Source organism: Primulina tabacum, chromosome 2 (assembly GCF_025594145.1).
Source record: "Primulina tabacum isolate GXHZ01 chromosome 2, ASM2559414v2, whole genome shotgun sequence".
In the NCBI taxonomy this organism is placed as follows: Eukaryota; Viridiplantae; Streptophyta; class Magnoliopsida; order Lamiales; family Gesneriaceae; genus Primulina; species Primulina tabacum.
In genome coordinates this window covers 1,126,307-1,146,390 of record NC_134551.1, presented here as the reverse complement: position 1 = coordinate 1,146,390, position 20,084 = coordinate 1,126,307, and the positions used below count along the sequence as shown (strand labels likewise).

General features: G+C 34.5%; 1 protein-coding gene and 1 pseudogene across 9 annotated transcripts; one reads left to right on the top strand and one right to left on the bottom strand.

The window, feature by feature from the left end:
- The first annotated feature begins 9,979 nt into the window (after window positions 1-9,979).
- LOC142522961 (sulfate transporter 3.1-like) lies at window positions 9,980-14,221 on the top strand (annotated as a pseudogene).
- Window positions 14,222-14,291: 70 nt separating this feature from the next.
- Window positions 14,292-19,167, bottom strand: LOC142522912 (protein NETWORKED 1C-like). 9 transcript variants are annotated; one of them, XM_075626507.1, is made up of 4 exons: window positions 18,949-19,167; window positions 18,420-18,649; window positions 15,745-18,332; window positions 14,292-15,638 (listed from the first exon to the last, which is right to left on the bottom strand). In XM_075626507.1, the coding sequence occupies exons 2-4, from the start codon at window positions 18,511-18,513 to the stop codon at window positions 14,520-14,522; spliced, it is 3,801 nt and encodes a 1,266-aa protein (XP_075482622.1). In that variant the 5' UTR covers window positions 18,514-18,649; window positions 18,949-19,167; the 3' UTR covers window positions 14,292-14,519. The 9 variants fall into 9 exon arrangements, with proteins under 9 accessions (XP_075482622.1, XP_075482639.1, XP_075482646.1 ...); XM_075626524.1 differs by having other exon boundaries at window positions 18,420-18,643; XM_075626531.1 differs by having other exon boundaries at window positions 18,420-18,643; window positions 18,996-19,167.
- Window positions 19,168-20,084: the final 917 nt, after the last annotated feature.

The following is a 20,084-nucleotide window of genomic DNA, read 5'->3' as shown; positions in this document are numbered from 1 at the left end:
AATTTAACACAATTTAATATCATATAATGTGTCTACAATCTGGCAAGAAAATAATCTTCTTTTGGGCCGATTAATTTCTGCATAGTTTTGACACGCTTTAAGATCACATAATTATGTGCTTATAATCTGGCCAAAAATAACCTTCCTTTGGGCCGATTATTTTCTGCATAGATATAAACACAATTTTTTTTTTATAAAGTCTGCAATCTGGCCAAAAAATAGTCTTCCTTTGGGCCGGCTATTTTTCGCATAGATATAAATGCACTTGAAAAAGATATATTGAATCTAAAATCTGGTCAGAAAATAATCTTCCTTTAAGCCGATTAATTTCCGCATAGATCTAGATATACTTTAAAATCATCTATTGTGTTTGAAATTTGGCCAAAAAATAATCTTCCTTTGGGCCGACTATTTTTCGCATAAATTGAAACACAATTTATTTTGAACTTGAACAATATCTACATATCTCAAAAAATCACTTTATTAGCATGAACAAATTTAACCAAATTTGAGATACAAGATATTAATTTAACTTTGATTGGGCCAAATAAAGCATGAAGACTAAATTTGCAAGAAATAAAATATTTGCACCTCATAATTATTCATCCACAAATATTTTATCGAAATAAACAAAGACGATGAAATAATGAATAATTCCATTTTAATTTTATTTCATGCAATTAAATTTTGAAATAGTCGAATTTAATTTTCACAAATCAGAATTGCGGAAGTCAAAAAAATAATTAAGGTCAAATTCTGGATTTCAAAATTTGGACAACCAAACAAGGCCTTAAATTCAACCCAAAAATCAATTCCAAAATTCGAAACCCTAACCCTAACCCTAAACACGGCGCCGCCACCTCTTCCGGCGACACCAGTCAGCGGCGACATTACCCAGGAGTCTAATAACCATGGCGACCACTAACATACCATCTCCAACCACCCAAGAGTTCTGAATTCGATCGAAATCTCCCAAAAAAAAGACGGAATACGCGAGGATAAAAGTTCCGAGATACATGTGAAAATTCGATCATGTTACGGTGTTTTTCGATCAATAGACGGTATGGATACAAGCGCCTGAATGTTGCGAACAAAACGCCTCAGAATTCGTCGCCGGAAATCGGCCGTCGACGTCCGATTTTCCATGAATCCGGCGGCCTATCCCAGAATCCGAAAATTCGAATTTCCGATTTTTGTTTTGTTTTTTTTTAAAATTCGAAAATAAATCTGAGTTTTGGATGAAAAATTCGAAAATTCTAGATCCAAAGAGTATGAATTTATTCAGATCCAAATTCAGAAAATTTTAAGAAAAATCGATCTGAATCCAAAAAATTTATAGACAAGAAAATCGTCTCAGATCTGAGAATAAAACATACTTTTCTGTTTTGATCCTTCAATAAACAAAGTTCTCATAATTCAACATGAACGTGGCTCTGATACCACTTGTTGGAGATCCAATAATATTAAATCTATAAATCATGTTATTAAATCCATATATCACAACACGCCAGGAATTCATGTCGAATTATCAGAAAATATAAATAACAGTAAACACGTACCAGAATCCATTGATTGATCTAGCGTCAGAGTTATGGATCTTCCAAGGCAACAGAGAATTGACCACCTTATTCTTGCCTTTGATGGGAGAAGGAGAGAGATCTAGAATACGGTGTGCCGTATGTATTCTGCGTTATATTCTCTGTGCCTTGGGGACCATAACCTTATATAACCTTAGCAGTCTTCAACCCATCATAGAAGACCTAATTGGGCTGGGCTTCTACACATAAGGTGGACCATACCAATTTATTTAATACTTTGGAAACCCATAATTAATTAGATCACTTTATTGATTCCTTTATTAGATAGCTTGTCCTATACAATTAATTAAATTATGTGAGCCCACAAAATAATTCCAACGTCGCCTTCTTTGGCATCAGTTTCATCGGATAACATAAAGATTGGAGATGTCAAAATGGTGAAAATCCCATAATCATAATGCCACTTCTGCCACAAATCCGATTCATCGTCAATCCCGATACTACGTCTATCAAAGGCAGAACGACCTTTTCCTCTACATTTTTCTTTGATAACTACATAATCGAGAATCGAATGATAATGTATTAGACGGGCTTTAGCCGTGCCACATTGCAATAAAGCTATGCTCTAGCTCGCACCCACCAAGTCTTTTGCCGCAAACTCGAGAAAGAAGAACAAATTCCATCATACAAGAACCTAATTCTAGAAATGCAAGCCCTAGATTACTAAAGTCTGAACCATCAGCCTCAGCTTCCATTGACTCGCAAAATTCACCAATAAATTCTTGATCATACTTCATCTGCATTGCAAAAGATGACACAATTCTATTCAAATTCTTTAGCGGCACACCACTTCCCAGATTATACTCCTACTCACTCACCAAAAACAGATATCCACAGTAAAAAAATGCGAACGTAAATTAATTATGATTTAATTATAAGAAAGGGGTTTTACCATGAGAATCTGTTTCCGATCATCGTTACCGAGAAGGGAGAGCTTTCGCGCCAAAGGTAGCAGATTCCGGCGGAGAGCCGCGCTTTGGGTTACTGAGAAGGGAGAGCTTTCGCGCCAAAGGTAGCAGATGTCATGCAAGACTTGATCAGATAACAACTCTAGCCGTTAGGTTTCACAGGGAGATGCCGGGACTTCATCGATCGATAATTGTACGAGATCGGAGTATTGAAGTTGGAGGAGATCACTGGTATCTCCCATACCTGAAACCGAAAGATCTATTTTCGGGCTTTTCAAATCGTTCACCCAATGGACCCAGAACCAGATTTGGGCCTGCTGACACCATGGGCTGGGTGCGGAATGTGGATCATGATCCTATAGCCCATTAGGGAAAAAAATAGCGTTGGAGACACACACATACACATATATACATATATATATGTTTCTTGAAAAATGTAGATATATAGTTAATTTGTTTTATTAGAAATATCTCATGAAGTAAAAATAATTTTGATTAATGATATCACTTCATGAACATATTTTTTACGGACACCTGTCGGTTCGGTCCGAGCAGCTAGTAGCTCAGTTACTCGAAAGCCTGACTTGACAATGGGGGTAAACTCAATGATCAATACATGTAAAAAATAACGAGTTGATAGGAGCACAGGTTATATAATCTCCAAATAAAACAAGACCCCGAAAGTTGAAACCCACATGAAATTTCATTCTCAAGTTAAAAAGACAACACTATACCAAAGACTAACCATGTTGGATGGCCTCTAGCTGATCTGGTTAGCTTTCCTAATAAATTGGTCTAAAAAAGGGCCCATTCATTTGACATACACATATCGACGGTGAAGGGGAAATATTGAATCGAAAGTTCAATCCAACAAATTCATCTTGTATCCAAGATCTCAAGTTTGGAACGAGTCTCCTGTTCGAAACCCAATTGCGACAGTCATCTCCTCCCCTCAAAAAACAAAAAAAAAAATTGTTGGTCCAAATTATGACCAATTATACTTAATATTCTTACAAAAAATAAGTGAGAAGCTTGGCATGTTGATTTCACCCGTGCTAGTATGAAATAAAATATTGAAAGGCGAAGAGGGGAAAAAAAAGGTCCTATTGAATTTGGCATCCACGATCTGTAATTGAGTGGGCTTGCATGCCCACCACTACAGTCTGATCTTTCCCGAATGCTATCTATTACTATAGTGGGGCAATTCTAATCCCCATGGATAGATACGTGCTCAATGATTGTTAATTTTAAAATAAACTACGTGAGAAGCGTGGCATTCGGATAAACAAAAAGAGTTGTTGGGAAGATTTGATCAATCTTCATGGGTTTTTCCCCCGCTTGTTTATTACCAACTTGGGGAAATTTTATTTGTGACTCGAGGAATCACGAAGCAAAATGTTCTCTTTTGGGCTAACTGATTCAAATCTCGGCTTAAAATATTTGATCATGCTTTCATGTATACATGCATGTTTGTCTTGCTTGGCTGAGCTGTTGACTCTTTATTTTCTCTTTATTTAGTTAGATCTTTTGATTCTGGAATAAAGATATGTGGTATTAATTTTCTCTAGCAGTCCTTCCCATATATTCTATAATTTGTATCAGAACCAATTATAAAACGGATCTTTATTCGTGATATGAGTCAATCATGTCCATATTTACAATAAAAATTAATATTTTTGGTATAAAAATTAATATTTTTTCATGGGTGATCCAAATAGAATACACATCTCACAAAATTGATCTATAAAACCGCCGTCAGAAGAGTTTTTGTCATTAATGTAATTGGTTGTAACAGTCTATAATCGATTTTTATGAACTTCAATTCTTTTGTTCCCAATTAGATTGTCCTTTCTACTTCATATTCTATCAAGAGCCTCTAGTCTATAAGGATTTTGCTAATATTATTACGATAGTTGTACTTTGTATTAAAGGTAAATAAGCCTTTTATAACTTAATATTTTATTTTCTAATGTGTACGATTATTTACCATTTTACAATAATTATAAGATCAGTTTCTCATTTGTAGGATAAGCATATATTTAAACTGTACGATATTTAAAATGTCACAGTTCAATAGTTCTCATAATAAAGACAATTATTGCAGTCCAACAATCATCATCCCACTAAATTACATTCATTACAATCTATGTTAATCGAACTCGTGACTTTGGTTCTGATATCAATTGTAAAATTGAACGTTTAACATACTGTGGTATTAATCTACAATTGATTGTGGTATTAATCTACATATATTCTCGTGGATGTAATAGTATAAATCTGTTTCATATAGTACGTCCATTAACACAAATCATATCATCACTTTTTGATTACGCGATGCCGTGGTGTACAGTCTTCCCACCTTTGATCACTGAGGACCACAGAACATGTATCGCTCTCTCAATTATTAGCACAAAATCAATATGGATCGCCAAATTATAGCAATGCAATAATATGTTTGTTTAAAATAGCGATAATATTTTAATTTTAATTTTATTTTTTTTGTATGATTAAAGTGTGAATTATTGCCGAATGCAGAGTCTCTCGACCCACCAAATAGAGGCCACATTAATGGGATCGTGATTTCCATGTCACTCACTCGATCTCTTTTCCTCTTTTGCACAAATTAAAAGCGAATTATGCAATTGATATTCGAGCATGAAGGGTCAAATTAATTCAAGAAAACATTATATTACATGTAAAAATTTGGATGTTTTTTGGAGTTAATCAATTATACTAATGAATATTAAATATTTGGATCATATACATTTATTATTGTCAACCTTAATTAGTAATTGAATTATTTTACAAATTTAGCAATTAAAATAGCAATTAGAATTCATTACACAAAAATGTCACTATCATGAAAAAAAATAAATTAATTTAAAGTTAATAGTTCCACATTGCATTCTAGCAAACTAATGGAAATTGTAATTTAGTACTGAAAAGTTTCATTATTAACCATGCTCGCACTTTTCACTTATTTTAACAATTTATTTTACTGTATAAATAGTTGAAAATAACTACCACGGTAATATAAATATATAATGTTTATTTTAAAATTATATTGACAGGTTTTATCCGGTAAAATGTTCAACTTGAGTAGGTGTTTTCCCGACAGAAAAGTTAAACATCGAAATAATATCTGCAATAAATTATTAGGTTAATTGAGGGAGTGCATGCGTAATTATTCACAAAGTCTTGCAAAGCCAAGATGGATAGTTATAGGTGGTTTTTAGCTATTTTAATATTTTTTGATCACATCAATTATTATGTTTAGTGAAAGTGGAAAAAAAAAAACACATAATCAAATTTCAAAATAAAAAAAATTTGTAGTATGAAAAATACATCTAATTAACCAATTAGAAGGCTGGCCAACTTAGTAATATTTCTAATAGCACAATCGATTCTTCGTAATAAAAAACTTCAAATTTACCTAAGTCCAATTGTGAAGTGAGTTCGTTTCATTTCAAATAAGCAATCATTTTGGGTAAGAAAATGAGACTAGAAATTGATGCGCTTTCGTCTTCGATATTGAACTCATTCGATATAATAATCATTTTTTATTCACGTTTTCCATATAATTTGGTAAAAACTAAAAAGTCAAGTCTTCAAACTTAAATTATTTAACCTTTTTTGTGAGTTTAAGACACTAAATTCTTTGGTTAGGTGCTAAGATGCCGCACACGAATTGAATTTTATATATATATATATATATATATATATATATATATAAAAGACACTAAATTCTTTGGTTAGGTGCTAAGATGCCGCATATATAAATTTTGTACAGACAAATATACCATACATAAATCATAAATGTATTTTTTTTTTGTATTAGAGTGACAACAGTTAAAAATATAATATATATGTCTATTCATAATATTTTCTACTATGCAAAGACATGTAGGTATAATCTTCTATATATATTTGTGCAGCAAAAAAATGTTGAACAAATATGTCGTTCCCAACAGAAATATCCAGTTGGCTATTCTAATTAAATTCCAATAATCACTAAAAAAATAAGTGAGAAAATACATCTTTTTTCTTCAATAAAAATAATAATTGTAAATTTACAAGGCACCAAAAAGTATTATATAATATATAAATGATGTAGATTATTATAAATAAGATTGGAAATTAAATTATAGTCATAAGTTTAATATTTAATCGATACTTTTTAGGTACTGTTTGATTTTTGGTGTCCTTTTTGTCAAAGTATGCCCGTGATTTTTTATCTATACATATATAACATTCTTTTCTTGTAGATTTTTCTCCTGAATCGCCAAACACCACTTTTCGAACTTGAATTTTTTTGATAAAACAAATTCAGTATATATTACATAATTGATTTTACTTGTAATTAATTGAAAATTTTAAATATTAATTAAAAATAGATTTTTTTTTTAAAAAAAATAAAACAAATCACAAGTAAAGTCATTTTTGGATTCTTTTACTTTGTTGACAAGCTGTTCTTACGTGCAATTTTTATTATTTTTTTGCCTTTATAAATATAAAAAAACCGAATATTATATTTAAGTTCGGAAAATGATTAAGTAGTATGGTCCCATTTAATAAAATAGTCAACAAATTAGAGTTCTTCGTAGAATTCTTTTTCGGGACCTTTTGCTAAGCAAGTGGTACATATAGTCAACTTACTTTTGTATTTCAAATTGGGCAAAGGTTTTGTGTCTCTTTCTCATGCTTTATACTTTATTTTATTTAAAGAAACATAGTAACACAATTTTATATAAACTATCGATATTCGATTTTGTAAATTTTACATACAAAATTCTTCATCCCTTGTAGAACTCAACTCATCATCATGTTATAATTTTTTTAAGTGTAGTTATTGAGTATGTCTCTTGGAAAATAGGTCTCACGAATATTTATCGGTGGGACGGGTCAACCCTACCGATATTCACAATAAAAATTAATACTCTTAGCATAAAAAGTAATACTTTTTCATTGATGACCCAACTAAGAGATCTGTCTCACAAAATATGATCCGTAAAACCGTCTCATACAAGTTTTTGTCGTAGTTATTTAAGGATCAAACACTAGTTGATATATAAAAAACTGTCGTTAGTATTAATAGAGCAATTCAAACACTATTGTATTGGTCATTTATTCGTTAGAGACAATTATTGTTCTATGAGACTCGTAAAATGAGAAAAAGAAAAGATTTCATTAATTATCATAATTATATTTAAAAAAAACTATTATAATTAAAATAATATTACGTGATAAAATTGATTTTGGAGTTTACAATATGATTAAGATCGTGGCGAATCTCTCCATATATAAGAGAAGCCAAGGAGAAATCGTTTTCCTAAAACAGGAAACCCCTCAAATAGATGAATGTTTCGATTACTATATATATTGTATTCCCCGAAATACCCCTAATTTTGAGTCGATTTCCTAAAATTCCCCTTCAAATTCGTTATTTCCAGAAATATAACATTTTTAATAAAACTATTTAATATATTTATTAATTTTTTTGTATAAATATGACAAAGATTTTAGTATCAAATATATATCCACTATTCAAAAGCGCGAACGCCGTAAACTAGCACTTGCAATTTTGACCCTTAGTTGACCGCTAATTCCCACGTGATTATTAAAGAATCAGAAAATTTTTAATCATAATTTTATCGTACTGTCGTGATTTAGCAATTTCATTTATTTAAAACAACATGCAAAAATATAAGTTAAACTAATTAAGACACGAAGATAAAATAAATTTTTTTATACATATTAAATTGTTACCTTCATAATAACATGCTCTTAATTTTAACACAAAACTCTTATGAAACTGTATGATGGATTAATTTTATGGGACATATCATCTACTTGATATGACATGTTAAAATGCATTACTTTTATGCAAAAAAATAATACTTTCAGCTCTAAATACGGAACAAATAAAATAAAACTCGTTCTTTATTTAATTATTTTGGTAAAGCAATTCTCCAAAACTAATTTTTAATGATTTGTTATTTACATGAATTGTACGTGGCCCATCAGTTTCAACACATTAATTTTCAAATATTGCAACCCAAATCAAAGACTAGTTACGTGTTTTTTCGAGTCAAAATTGATTTCAAATTGCTTGCCCAATCACACGATGGCGAGTCAAAATAAAAATAATTATTTTTAGAAAAGAAATAAATAGTAAGAACCCAGCAGAAATAAAGGTAGAACTGGAACGGTTTGATATTCCGAAAGGTCAGATATCGAAGGATTGTTATCTGGCCCGGCGACCTACACTGATAATTACTGTGTGGAATAAATATTCGTCATTAATCAAAATTAGCCGGGATACAAACTAAACAGAATTCGTTAACTGTATTGAATACTATTAATAATGGCATAAACTTGCATTTGATTTAATCTCACCTAGAAATGAGACCATTTTTTTTTCAAAAAAAATCATTTGTCTTATAAATATGCGACTCTCACATTAGTCAAAAACTTGTATGAGACGGTCTCACGGGTCGTATTTTGTGAGACGAATATCTTATTTGGGTCATGCATGAAAATCATTACTTTTTATGCTAAGAATATTATTTTTTATTGTGAATATCGGTATGGTTGACCAATCTCACATATAAAGATTCGTGAGACCGTTTCACAAAATACCTACTTCTCACATTAATGCGTGAGGATATTCATGTATTACTTATACTGATATAACATGTCGACCAAAAAAGTTAGTAAGAATCGTCTTACTTTATATAACAATGACGAACGCGATCATACTAATCTAATTGGGGCATGGTAGAAAGCCCAATCAAAAGTAGTTAGTATTGTTGTGCAGTAAACGTGTTTGATATGTGACACGTTTTATAGAACCCACCCAATTGACTGCCTACAGTTAAACCCACAATAGAAAGAAGACTGCCCACCTTGCTACAAGAATTAACTAAATTAGATTTAAGCTTTTAATCTTCGAATCTGGTCGACATTTAGTTCAAATTAATATGATTAATTATAAACTAGTTGAATCTCTAAGTGGGATAATTATTCCATTTCAATTTACGAATATTTTATATCAATCATAAAAAAAATTATTAAATGATAAAAATTGAAGGAGATTCCAAATTATCCAAATCCATATTACATATATAGAACACGTTTGTTTGTTTGTTTTTATGTAGTCACTTGTATAAATTAAATACAATCACATCAAAATTAAATGTGAATATATAATTATTGGCCTAAAAAATAGAGAATAAATAATGTTTTTAGTGATATTTTTTCCATTTAATTGGTTGATTATTTTTTTTCCAATATATTTAATTAAACGGGTATATCAAAAGATGAATTTCCTTTCTACTACCAATAAAAATGAATTAACTCACACTTTATTGTTTTTAAAAATATTATATTATTTTATTTTCTTGTCCCTGCCAAGTAGACACTCCGAAGAGACACACTTATTCCCCCTCCACTTTAAATTCCCCTCCATGCACCATTCACTCCACAACTCTCAGATTCTTAAAAATCCCTGTTACAAGTGAATTTTTTTGAACATTTTGCTAAACCTAAAATGGTTAGGGCCGAGTATACTTATCCGTCACCGAACGACGACTATATCCTCGACCCAGCAGGGAGACACCGTGCCGCGGTTCCTCCACCACAATCATTCATAAAGTCGTTAAAGAACACTCTAAAAGAAACGTTTTTCCCCGATGACCCCCTCCGCCAATTCAAAAACCAGCCACCGAGGAAGAAGTTTGCATTAGGGTTACAGTACATCTTTCCAGTATTTGAGTGGGGTCCCCGTTACACATTGGACTTGTTTAAATCTGATCTCATTGCCGGAATCACCATAGCCAGCCTCGCCATCCCTCAAGGGATTAGTTACGCCAAGCTTGCTAACTTGCCTCCAATTCTTGGCCTTTGTGAGCAAAAGTTTATAAATTTTTTTGACTAGAAAATGTTATTATATAAATAAATTTCGTAGCTAACATTTTTTTTTTTGACGATTTGTTATTAGATTCAAGCTTTGTTCCGCCATTAATTTATGCTGTAATGGGGAGTTCAAGAGATTTAGCAGTGGGGACTGTGGCCGTCGGATCACTGCTCACAGCCTCTATGTTGAGCGCCGTGGTGAATCCAAACGAGAATCCTACACTCTATCTTCATCTTGCTTTTACTGCTACTCTCTTCGCCGGGCTTTTTGAAGCTTCTTTAGGTATTTTCAGGTAATGGGATCCTTACCAAATCGTGTTTCAGAAATTTTTTTGGATCGATGATGATAAATTTACTCATGTTTTCTTGCGTACAATTCTTCAGATTAGGTTTTATCGTGGACTTCCTGTCGCATGCAACGATAGTAGGGTTCATGGGTGGAGCCGCGACGGTGGTGAGCCTCCAGCAGTTGAAAGGGATACTTGGATTATCCCATTTCACTCATTCTACTGATGTTATCGACGTTATACGCTCTGTTTTTACCCAGATTCATCAGGTTCTTCTTGTTTATTTATCTCTTTTTCTTGAATTTACAGTTGAAATAATCTGTCTATTTAATAGTTTGCTGTATCTGATAATTTGCAGTGGAAATGGGAGAGTGCTGTTCTTGGATTTGTTTTCCTTTTCTACCTCTTGCTGTCCAGATACTTCGTAAGTTCATCTCAATGATATATTCGGTGTCGTATTAATATCTCATACAAGAACTGTATATTAATCTTCACGTTTAATTATTTATTTTAAAAAAAAAACATTTTCATAGCTTATCTAGTCATGCATACGATATCCAATTTTTATTCAAATTATCGCCAATGTTAAATAATTAAATATATTTAAATTTAAGTCATAATTTTTTTTGAAGGTTAATTTAATTCAAAATTGAATACTATATTATATTTTATTTGCATGCATATATTTCACGTATTGAATTATTATTACTCTTATATTAGTAGAACTTTTACATTTTTCTAGAAGAAGGAATATTTATATATACATGTTTAATTCTTGTAAGGGAATTTTGTTTTCTTTGCTCTGTCGTCATCTAAATCCCCACCTTAGCTATGTAAGAATGCTTTTAAAAAAAAAATTAAAATATTATTCCTTTCAAGTATTTTCTCCAATCTGGGCTTGAATATTTTCAAATTCAGCCAACTCCATAATAACGAAAGATAAAAGTAGATGCCATTGGGTGGGCGGCTTTTGCATTGAGTGCAAAATCAATATTACCTTTATTAATACCTTTTGAGCCTCAAAATATGTATAATAATTAATTACTTGTGAATGTGTACATATAATTAATTACAAACGTCAAACTCGAAATTTTGACAATTGTGTCTTTGTCTGAATTAATTCAATTCTTATAATCAAGTGTAGGACACTTGTACTTTATTCTCCAATTTATATATATAACTCATAAAAATTTAATTGTGTTTTAAATATTGTAATTAACAGATGATAGCTATAAATTTATTTTTCCAATGATTTTTAATGACGTTTTATTGAATTTGGTAATTGAAATGCAGAGCAAAAAGAAGCCAAATCTATTCTGGATTTCAGCAATGGCTCCATTGACGTCTGTGATATTGGGAAGCCTTCTTGTATACCTTACCCATGCTGAGAAGCATGGGGTCCAAGTGGTGAGCCTCACCCTTCCCTTTCATCACTTAATAGTATCGAATTTAATATCCCAATTTTCGGCGCAATCGAGTTAATCCAGTCGCAAGTATTGAATCAGTTCTAAATCCGGTTTAGCCTTACCTGATCATGTGAGTTCGAATTTGGCGTTTCTTGAGCTTGCTTCGACTTGAATATTATATACAACCTAATCCACCCTTTATATTTCATTGTGTTCTTTACAATAATCATTGAATTGCTCATGCATGTCTTCATTGGGCATGTTTAGACAATAATATTTAAATCTGATCTTGCATGGTTCTGAAATAATTTAACTTACAGATTGGACATTTGAAGAAAGGAATAAATCCACCATCAATAATGAATCTAAACTTCGACTCACAGTATCTGCCGACAACTATCAAAACAGGAATAGTCACCGGCATCATCGCCCTCGCCGTACGCCATTTTCGCTCCCACTTATATAAATAATCTCCCACCCTTTATTGTGTAGCACATGTATATCATTAAAGCTGTAATTAATGTATAATATCTTAATTTGGACAGGAGGGAATAGCAGTGGGTAGAAGCTTTGCAATGTTTAAGAATTACAACATTGATGGAAACAAAGAGATGATTGCTTTTGGAATGATGAATATTGCTGGTTCTTGCAGTTCTTGTTACCTCACTACAGGTTTGGGATTTGAATATATTAGAATTTCTAATTAAAAAACTAATACAGAAGGAAAATGAGTAACATAATTGTCTGTTGATTGATTTCAGGCCCGTTTTCCCGCTCCGCCGTCAACTTCAACGCCGGATGTAAAACAGCAGTTTCGAACATTGTAATGGCATTTGCTGTCATGTTAACGTTGTTGTTCCTTATCCCATTGTTCCATTATACGCCGATAGTGGTCCTGTCCTCAATCATAATCGCCGCCATGCTTGGCCTCATTGACTATGAAGCGGCCATCCATCTATGGAAGATCGACAAATTCGACTTTGTCGTGTGCATGAGTGCATACCTTGGCGTAGTCTTCGCCAGTATCGAAATTGGCTTAGTCATGGCTGTAAGTACGTTAAATTGCACCCCATTCAAAGTTTCGAATACGATGACGTTAATACGTGTAGTTAGATTTGCAGATTGGACTGTCTATTTTGAGAGTACTTCTATTTATTGCAAGACCAAAGACATTGGTTCTTGGTAATATTACCAACTCCAAGGTTTACAGAAATGTGGATCAGTATTCCAATACCAGCAGAGTTCCCGGAGTTCTAATTCTTGAAATTGACTGCTCCCATTTATTTTGCCAATGCAAGCTACTTGAGAGAGAGGTAACAACAATACACACATAAAAAAAATATAAAAACTGTTGTTTGGGTCATTAATTCATCACAATCATCAATCAATTGTGAACCCAAATCATGGTTTTCTTGTTCCAGAATTTCGAGATGGATAGATGACGAGGAAGACCGAATAAAGTCTTTGAGAGAAACGGGATTGCAGTATATTATACTCGATATGAGTGGTGAGTCTTAGAGATTTCTAAATTTAGATGTAAAGGCTTAACATATCAACCAATCGAATTCTTGAACTTGGCAGCTGTTGGAAACATCGATACAAGTGGAATCAGCATGCTTGACGAGCTAAAGAAGATCATCGATCGAAGAGGGCTCAATGTAAATTCAAATCAGCTTTCTGTTATCCATTGCTTGTCAATAAATTACTAATAACTTGGAACAATATTCAAGATTATTTCAGTTCTTGATTGGAATTTGGTGTGATATTGAGCAGCTAGCACTGGCCAATCCAGGAGCCGAGGTGATGAAGAAGCTAAACAAGTCGAAGTTCCTCGAAACTATAGGCCAGGATTGGGTCTTTCTAACCGTGGGAGAAGCTGTTGGGGCATGCAATTACATGCTTCACACTTGCAAGGAAATCATGGCTCCAGATCAACCAGAAAGTTATAGCAGCAATGTATAGGGTATTTATGTGCGAGTATACATATATATAAGTATGCCCGAGAAACAGCATGCAGTTTATATTTGAGATTTAAACTGTGGAAACAATTTTGTCCACCAAAATAATCTATGTAGCATAAAAAAAATAATGTACCGATTACTTGTACAGCTTCAGTGCTTTTAAAAATAAAAAAGTTGAAGAAAAATGGTTCTACGCGCTACTGTTGTATCGTTTCACTTGAACCAAAAGGCAAGGTATGCAAATTTCAAGTGTAATTTTCACACAAGTTTTAGTGTAAGAAATGTTCCTGGCGGCTAACACTGCATAAAAATCTACTGTAAAGAATGTAAACCGTAAATATGCTGTTCTAGGCCAAGAGCATAAAAGTACCTAAAAGAGGGGTAGCATATACAGATATGATATACGTAGAGCTGTCGAAATATTAAGAGCAGGAATAAAAAGCTCTCAATCTTGAAAGGTCTGAGGCTGGGAACACGCACAAAATTGTGTTTTTTTCTGCCTATGGCTCGCTCTTCCTTCTCCATATAGATAGTCTCGCAAAAGAACTCTTCTTTTTGTCTCAGAAACTTCGGTTTTTTCTTCCTTCTCATGGTTGAGTTTATGTAAAACGAACTGTAACTTCTGCATCTCCAGCTGTAACCTTGCAATTTTTTCAGACATTCTTTGTGCCTGCTGCGGCAATCTCCTCCTCCTTGTACTTGCTTCAACTTCGGAAAATGTGCTATTTTCTACGTTTTTAGTCAATCTTGCATTAAGATCAAAGAGCTTCATTATGGTTGTATCGGCTTCTTCAAGCTGTCCTTTCAACGACTCACATTCAATAACATCTTTGCCCCGTTTCCCCTTCTCTGTAACCTCGAGTTTCCTCTTCAAATCTTGAACTGTAATTCGGAGATTGGCCAGTTTCTGGATATCTGCATCCAGCCTAGCTAAAATTTTCCTCTTGTTCGTTCCTTGAAGGGGATCTTCGTGTTGCTTCGGGATCTCTAACTTGTCCACACTTAACTCCTTCTCAACCAGCGAATCTGAATCAGGAATCAAAATCTCACCTTTCCACTTCCTCATTGATTTAACATGGTTGATATCAGTCTTATCGAGTGCAGAAGAAGAAGAAGAAACTTTTTTCAATTTTCCAACCATAAGACCAATTGTGCCATTTGGATCAGAAGTTTCCCATAATTCGACTATTTCATTCTCTATGCCAACCGGTTCTTCTCTCTTTCTGATCCCGTGAGAAGAATCATCAGAGATTTGATCGAGGACAATGTCTTTTGTCAAAAGAACATTATGATCTGCCTCAGAGATTTCAGATGTAGGCTTGGAATTTCTCTTATATTTCCCACCCTTGGATTTTAACAATTCAACTTGCTTCGTCAAAGCTTCCAGCTTGAGATGTAGATTCGTGTTCTCCTGAACCATTAGTTCCTTCATCTCAACTGATGCCTTTCCAAAAGCTTGAAGCCTAGCATGCACATCCTGCAAGTCAGCAAGCGTGTCTGTCGCTGGGGTTTTCTTTTCTTTGTTCAGATTAATGCTATGGGGAACACTTGTAAATTGAGCACCCTGAATCAAACAAATAAGAAAAGAACATAACAGATGTTAAAGCCAGTACTTATGGACAAAGCAGAGGGAAGAAAACTATGGATAAATCTTAAAATGTATGCAGTACTTGTAATTCCTCGTTTTCGGGGTTCTGAAACTTAATATGTACGTCAGTCTGGTTCTCCAGGGACGATGTGCATTCTTTCAAGGATACAATTTTAGAACCAATGCACGAAAGTTGAGCTTTGAGAAATTCGTTTTCATCAAAGTAGCCAAGATTTGCTTCGTGGAGCTCATGAAACTTCTGCTCATAAAGAAGCTGAATGACCATAGAGCACTGTAATTGAGCAAATACTGATGCAGCCCGAGTCTCCAGCTCGTTTATCTCATTTATTTTGATTTGAAGCTGAGAATGCAAATCACCCTCTCGGCCTTTTCTCTTGTTCTTCTCTTGATGCAATTCATGGAGCTCAAGTTCCAGTTCAACAATCCTATTCTTTAGGGAATCTCGACTCTTTTTAATGACAGTGGATTCTATTCTGAGATCTTTGATTTTTTTTCCCAACTCTAGTTTCTCTTTTTCAGCTGTAGTAATCTTCTTTTCTGCTTTCTGAAGTTCTAGCCCCATCTGATGCAGCACGGTTTTCCCATTTTCAATCTCATCCATAAATTGACAGAGAGATTCTTTCATTTTCTGAACGTTATTCAACAGCATGTTGGCATAAAGCTGGTCTTGTTCAGTTTCATCCTTGCATGGATGATCCTCAACAGTGTCAACAAACTTCAATAACCGAAAAGTACTGGCCCTCAGATGATTAACTTGATTAGTTAAAGATTTGATCTCCACTTCTTGATGAAACTTGAATTCCTCCAACTTCGAGATCTTCTTTTCTGAGAGAATGGATTCTTCCACCAGTTTCTGATTGTTCATCAACAAGTCCCGCTTACTTTCTTCCAGCTCTCGGACCGTTATCCGCAAGACGAATATCTCTAATTCATCATGTATGCCCTTGTCTAGAACTTGAGCAAGTTCTATCTTTCTCCGTCGACATTCTTCATTCAAGAGTCCCCTCTCAGCTTCAACACCACATAACTGTGTATGACTCGTTTGAAGGTAACTCGAAAGTTCTTTTCTCTTTGCATCCAAATAAATCTGCAACTCTAGAACTTTGCGGCAATTCGATTCTTTCTCTTTCTCAAGAGTTATGCATCTATGTTCCAGTTCACTACGAATTTTCACAAGTTCTTCTAGTTTTACCTGCTTGTTTTCCATCTGGTGCTTCAAACCATCCTTTTCATTGATCAGATCGGCTTTCTCATTTACGAGCAACTGGCAGGAATCTTCCAAGATTTTTGATTTAGCCTTTGAAGCTTCAAGCTGATGGCGTGACCCCGAAAGGGATTTAACTAGAACACTGTAGTTTTCCGAGAGGTTTACGAGATTGCCATTTGTTTCCTTAAGTTGAGTCATGAGTGTGGCTCTCTCATCAACAAGAGTGGATTTTTCATTCATAAGAAATTCACAGAACTGTTCCAATGCTTCTACTTTCCCTCCAGCCGCCTCTAGTTCTACATTCAAATCTGATAAGGAGCACTCCAAAATGGAATTTTTCTCAAGAATCTGCTTGTTCTCTTCCTCAACCTTTCGAACTTCATCTTCCAAGCTCCGGACACTGGTCTCTGCAACGGTCAAAAGTTGAGCCTTATTCTGTAGCTTAGAAGCCTTGGACCGAATTTCTTCCTGAAAAGCTGTTTTAGCCTCCAAAAAGCTCAATCTCTCTTCTTGAACACAAGCCCAGAGTCTTCCCAGTTCCTTCTGTTTCTCAGTAAGCTCTTGTTCTCGATTTCCCATCTTCAACATCAAAGAATCCAACTCAAAATGAAGAGATTGATTCGATCTTTCTAGCACGAGGCATTGTTCTTTAGCACCCTTTAACTTGGATTCTCCATCCTCTATTTCGGAATTGAGACGTTTAGCCTCCACCTGTGCTGATATAAGTGTCTGTTCTAGGCTAGAAATTTTATCCGCTAATTGCTGATATTGCAAAGCTGCAGCTTCTTTTTCCTCGGTCAATTTGGAAATGGCATGTTCAAGAATTTCGACACCCTGTTCTGCATTTTCTGCACGGTCTCTAAGTACTCGAAAATCCTCCCAAGTTTGAGTATCTTCAGATTCACTAGCATGATCCGGTTCTGGCAATTCTTGATCCTCGACATAAATGTTCCTATTGTTCTGAACCACCCCCTCAAAATTAAGACATTTTCTCACCCGATCAATCGAACCAAATGGATCATTCAATTTCAAAACTTTATTTCTTGTGACATAATCCGATTCACCGGTAAAGTCGCTCTTAGAAAAGATTGAGCCTAGATCCTCATTCTGCATATCACTATCAGCTTCACTTATCATGCATAATGGGGTTGGCATCCCAGGTGTTCTAGGATCTGTCCCTGAAACAGAACTCGAATGTAAATCATCAGAAAACGTCAAGGAAACTTGATTCGGAAACGCTTCTGCCATTGTCCTGTGGGCATGCCGAATCACTCCAGTGGCATGATCGTATCTTTCTGCCAAAGCACGATATGCCCTGTAGAACTCCTCGACCAATTTCATGAGCTCGGGCCGTTTCTTATAATACATCTCCGCCCTTCTTGCAAACGAATCGGCGTCCTCTTCAATCAGCTTTATCATAGCTTTGACCTTGGCATCCATATCTACAACAGCACAAAGAAATACTATGTTCTAAACGCATGGAATTTAAGATATCACATATGCGCATAATTAACTATCAGAAGCTATACCCGTGAGATTGTCTTTGAGCCACTTTGAATTCTTCGGGCTAATGTGGCTATCCCACCACCAAGAATACATTCTCCTCGAATCCGTATGCGCCATCTTGACGAGTCACAGACGCGCAATGGCACCGGCAAAGCAAATTTGAAGCTGAACCGGAACTGAATGATACCGATTTCAAGAAACCAGTTCAATATTAAGACAGAATATAGAATTCAAGCTGTCCCTGTTTCTGCAACTAGTGGAAAGAAAATTTATAAGGGATCATGATATTACAATCAAGAACACATAACTTTCGACATGCTTATCAACAGTAACTGCTCCATAATCTAAATTTCTCAGAATTCACCGGAAGAAGTAAACAAAAATCCCATAATTCAAGAATCCCAAATCATTTAATGATCAAACAAAAATTCTAAACCTCGGATAATCAAAATTTCCCCGAAAAAAAAAACTACATACGTCCACAGACATACTAACTGAGAATCAACTTGAACTAGAAGTTAAAGAATTTATTTTGATCAAAATAAAATTTACCCAGAAATAGAAAAAGAAACGCGAACTTCGGAAGAGTAAAAAGGCACCCACCCACCTCAGCAGCTCCTCGGTCTTTCTCCTTTAAAGTGAACTCACCCCATCAACGTTTCAGATCTTTCACTTTGTCCTTCTTTAGCTTTATCTAGATTCTCTTTGTTTATTATTATTTTTGTTTGCAGAAAATAATATTCTTTCTTGTTTGTTGCTGTTGTGTGCTGTGATATGCTGACTTTGCATGAGTAATTGATGAACTGTTCTTTATAATAGATTTATAGAAAAAAACAAGAAAATAACAAATTTTAGAGACCTTCGAAGTTACTATATTTGTATGCTAATTGTTAGAGTAGATGTCCTGCAAGCCAACGGTTGGCTAGAAATTTTATTGGCTCAGTTGTAATAAACAATCTTTATTTTAATATAATTTAACTTTTTATGGTCTTGTTATACTTTATATGTATACCCATGCAAACAGCATAGATAAAGTCCTTGATTATGCTTTAATACAAATGAATCGTAATTCGATGTTGAAACTAATTTGTAAACACTGCATATTCTAAATTCGTTCCTAGTCGATTCAGCCGCCTAAAACAGGGATAAAGGCCGCTTGAGCTCGAGACTAGCATCTGTGATGTTGTGTACTGCGTTTCTTGGTAAGGGCATTGAGATGTCCAAACATGCAGATGGGTAGTCATATGATGATTATACCGAACAACCCTCCCTCGGACTTTCCAAGTGGTTATCATTCATCGAGAGGATGAGTCCGTGCTTATGATTGTACACCATTAATCCTTACGACCCGGGACAACACTGAGGCTCTATATGCTAGGGTTGTGCTTTGACTCATTTACCGGCTCCAGGAGAGTCATCAGGTGGCGACGTTGGGTACAGTTGCGACACATATAGGAGCCAGTGCATTGTAGTCGGGGATTCACCGCTCACCTACGGGTGTGGATATCCTATGTGATCTGATGAAATAATAGTGCATGGAATCTCTGGCCAGAGTATGAGATGTACGTTGGAGAAAGAGTTCTCCAATAGCACACGCGATGCCACTATTATAGTTATCACATAGTTATCGAATTAATATGCAACCCTCGATGAACCAATGGTTGCATGAATCCGTCAAACATACAAAC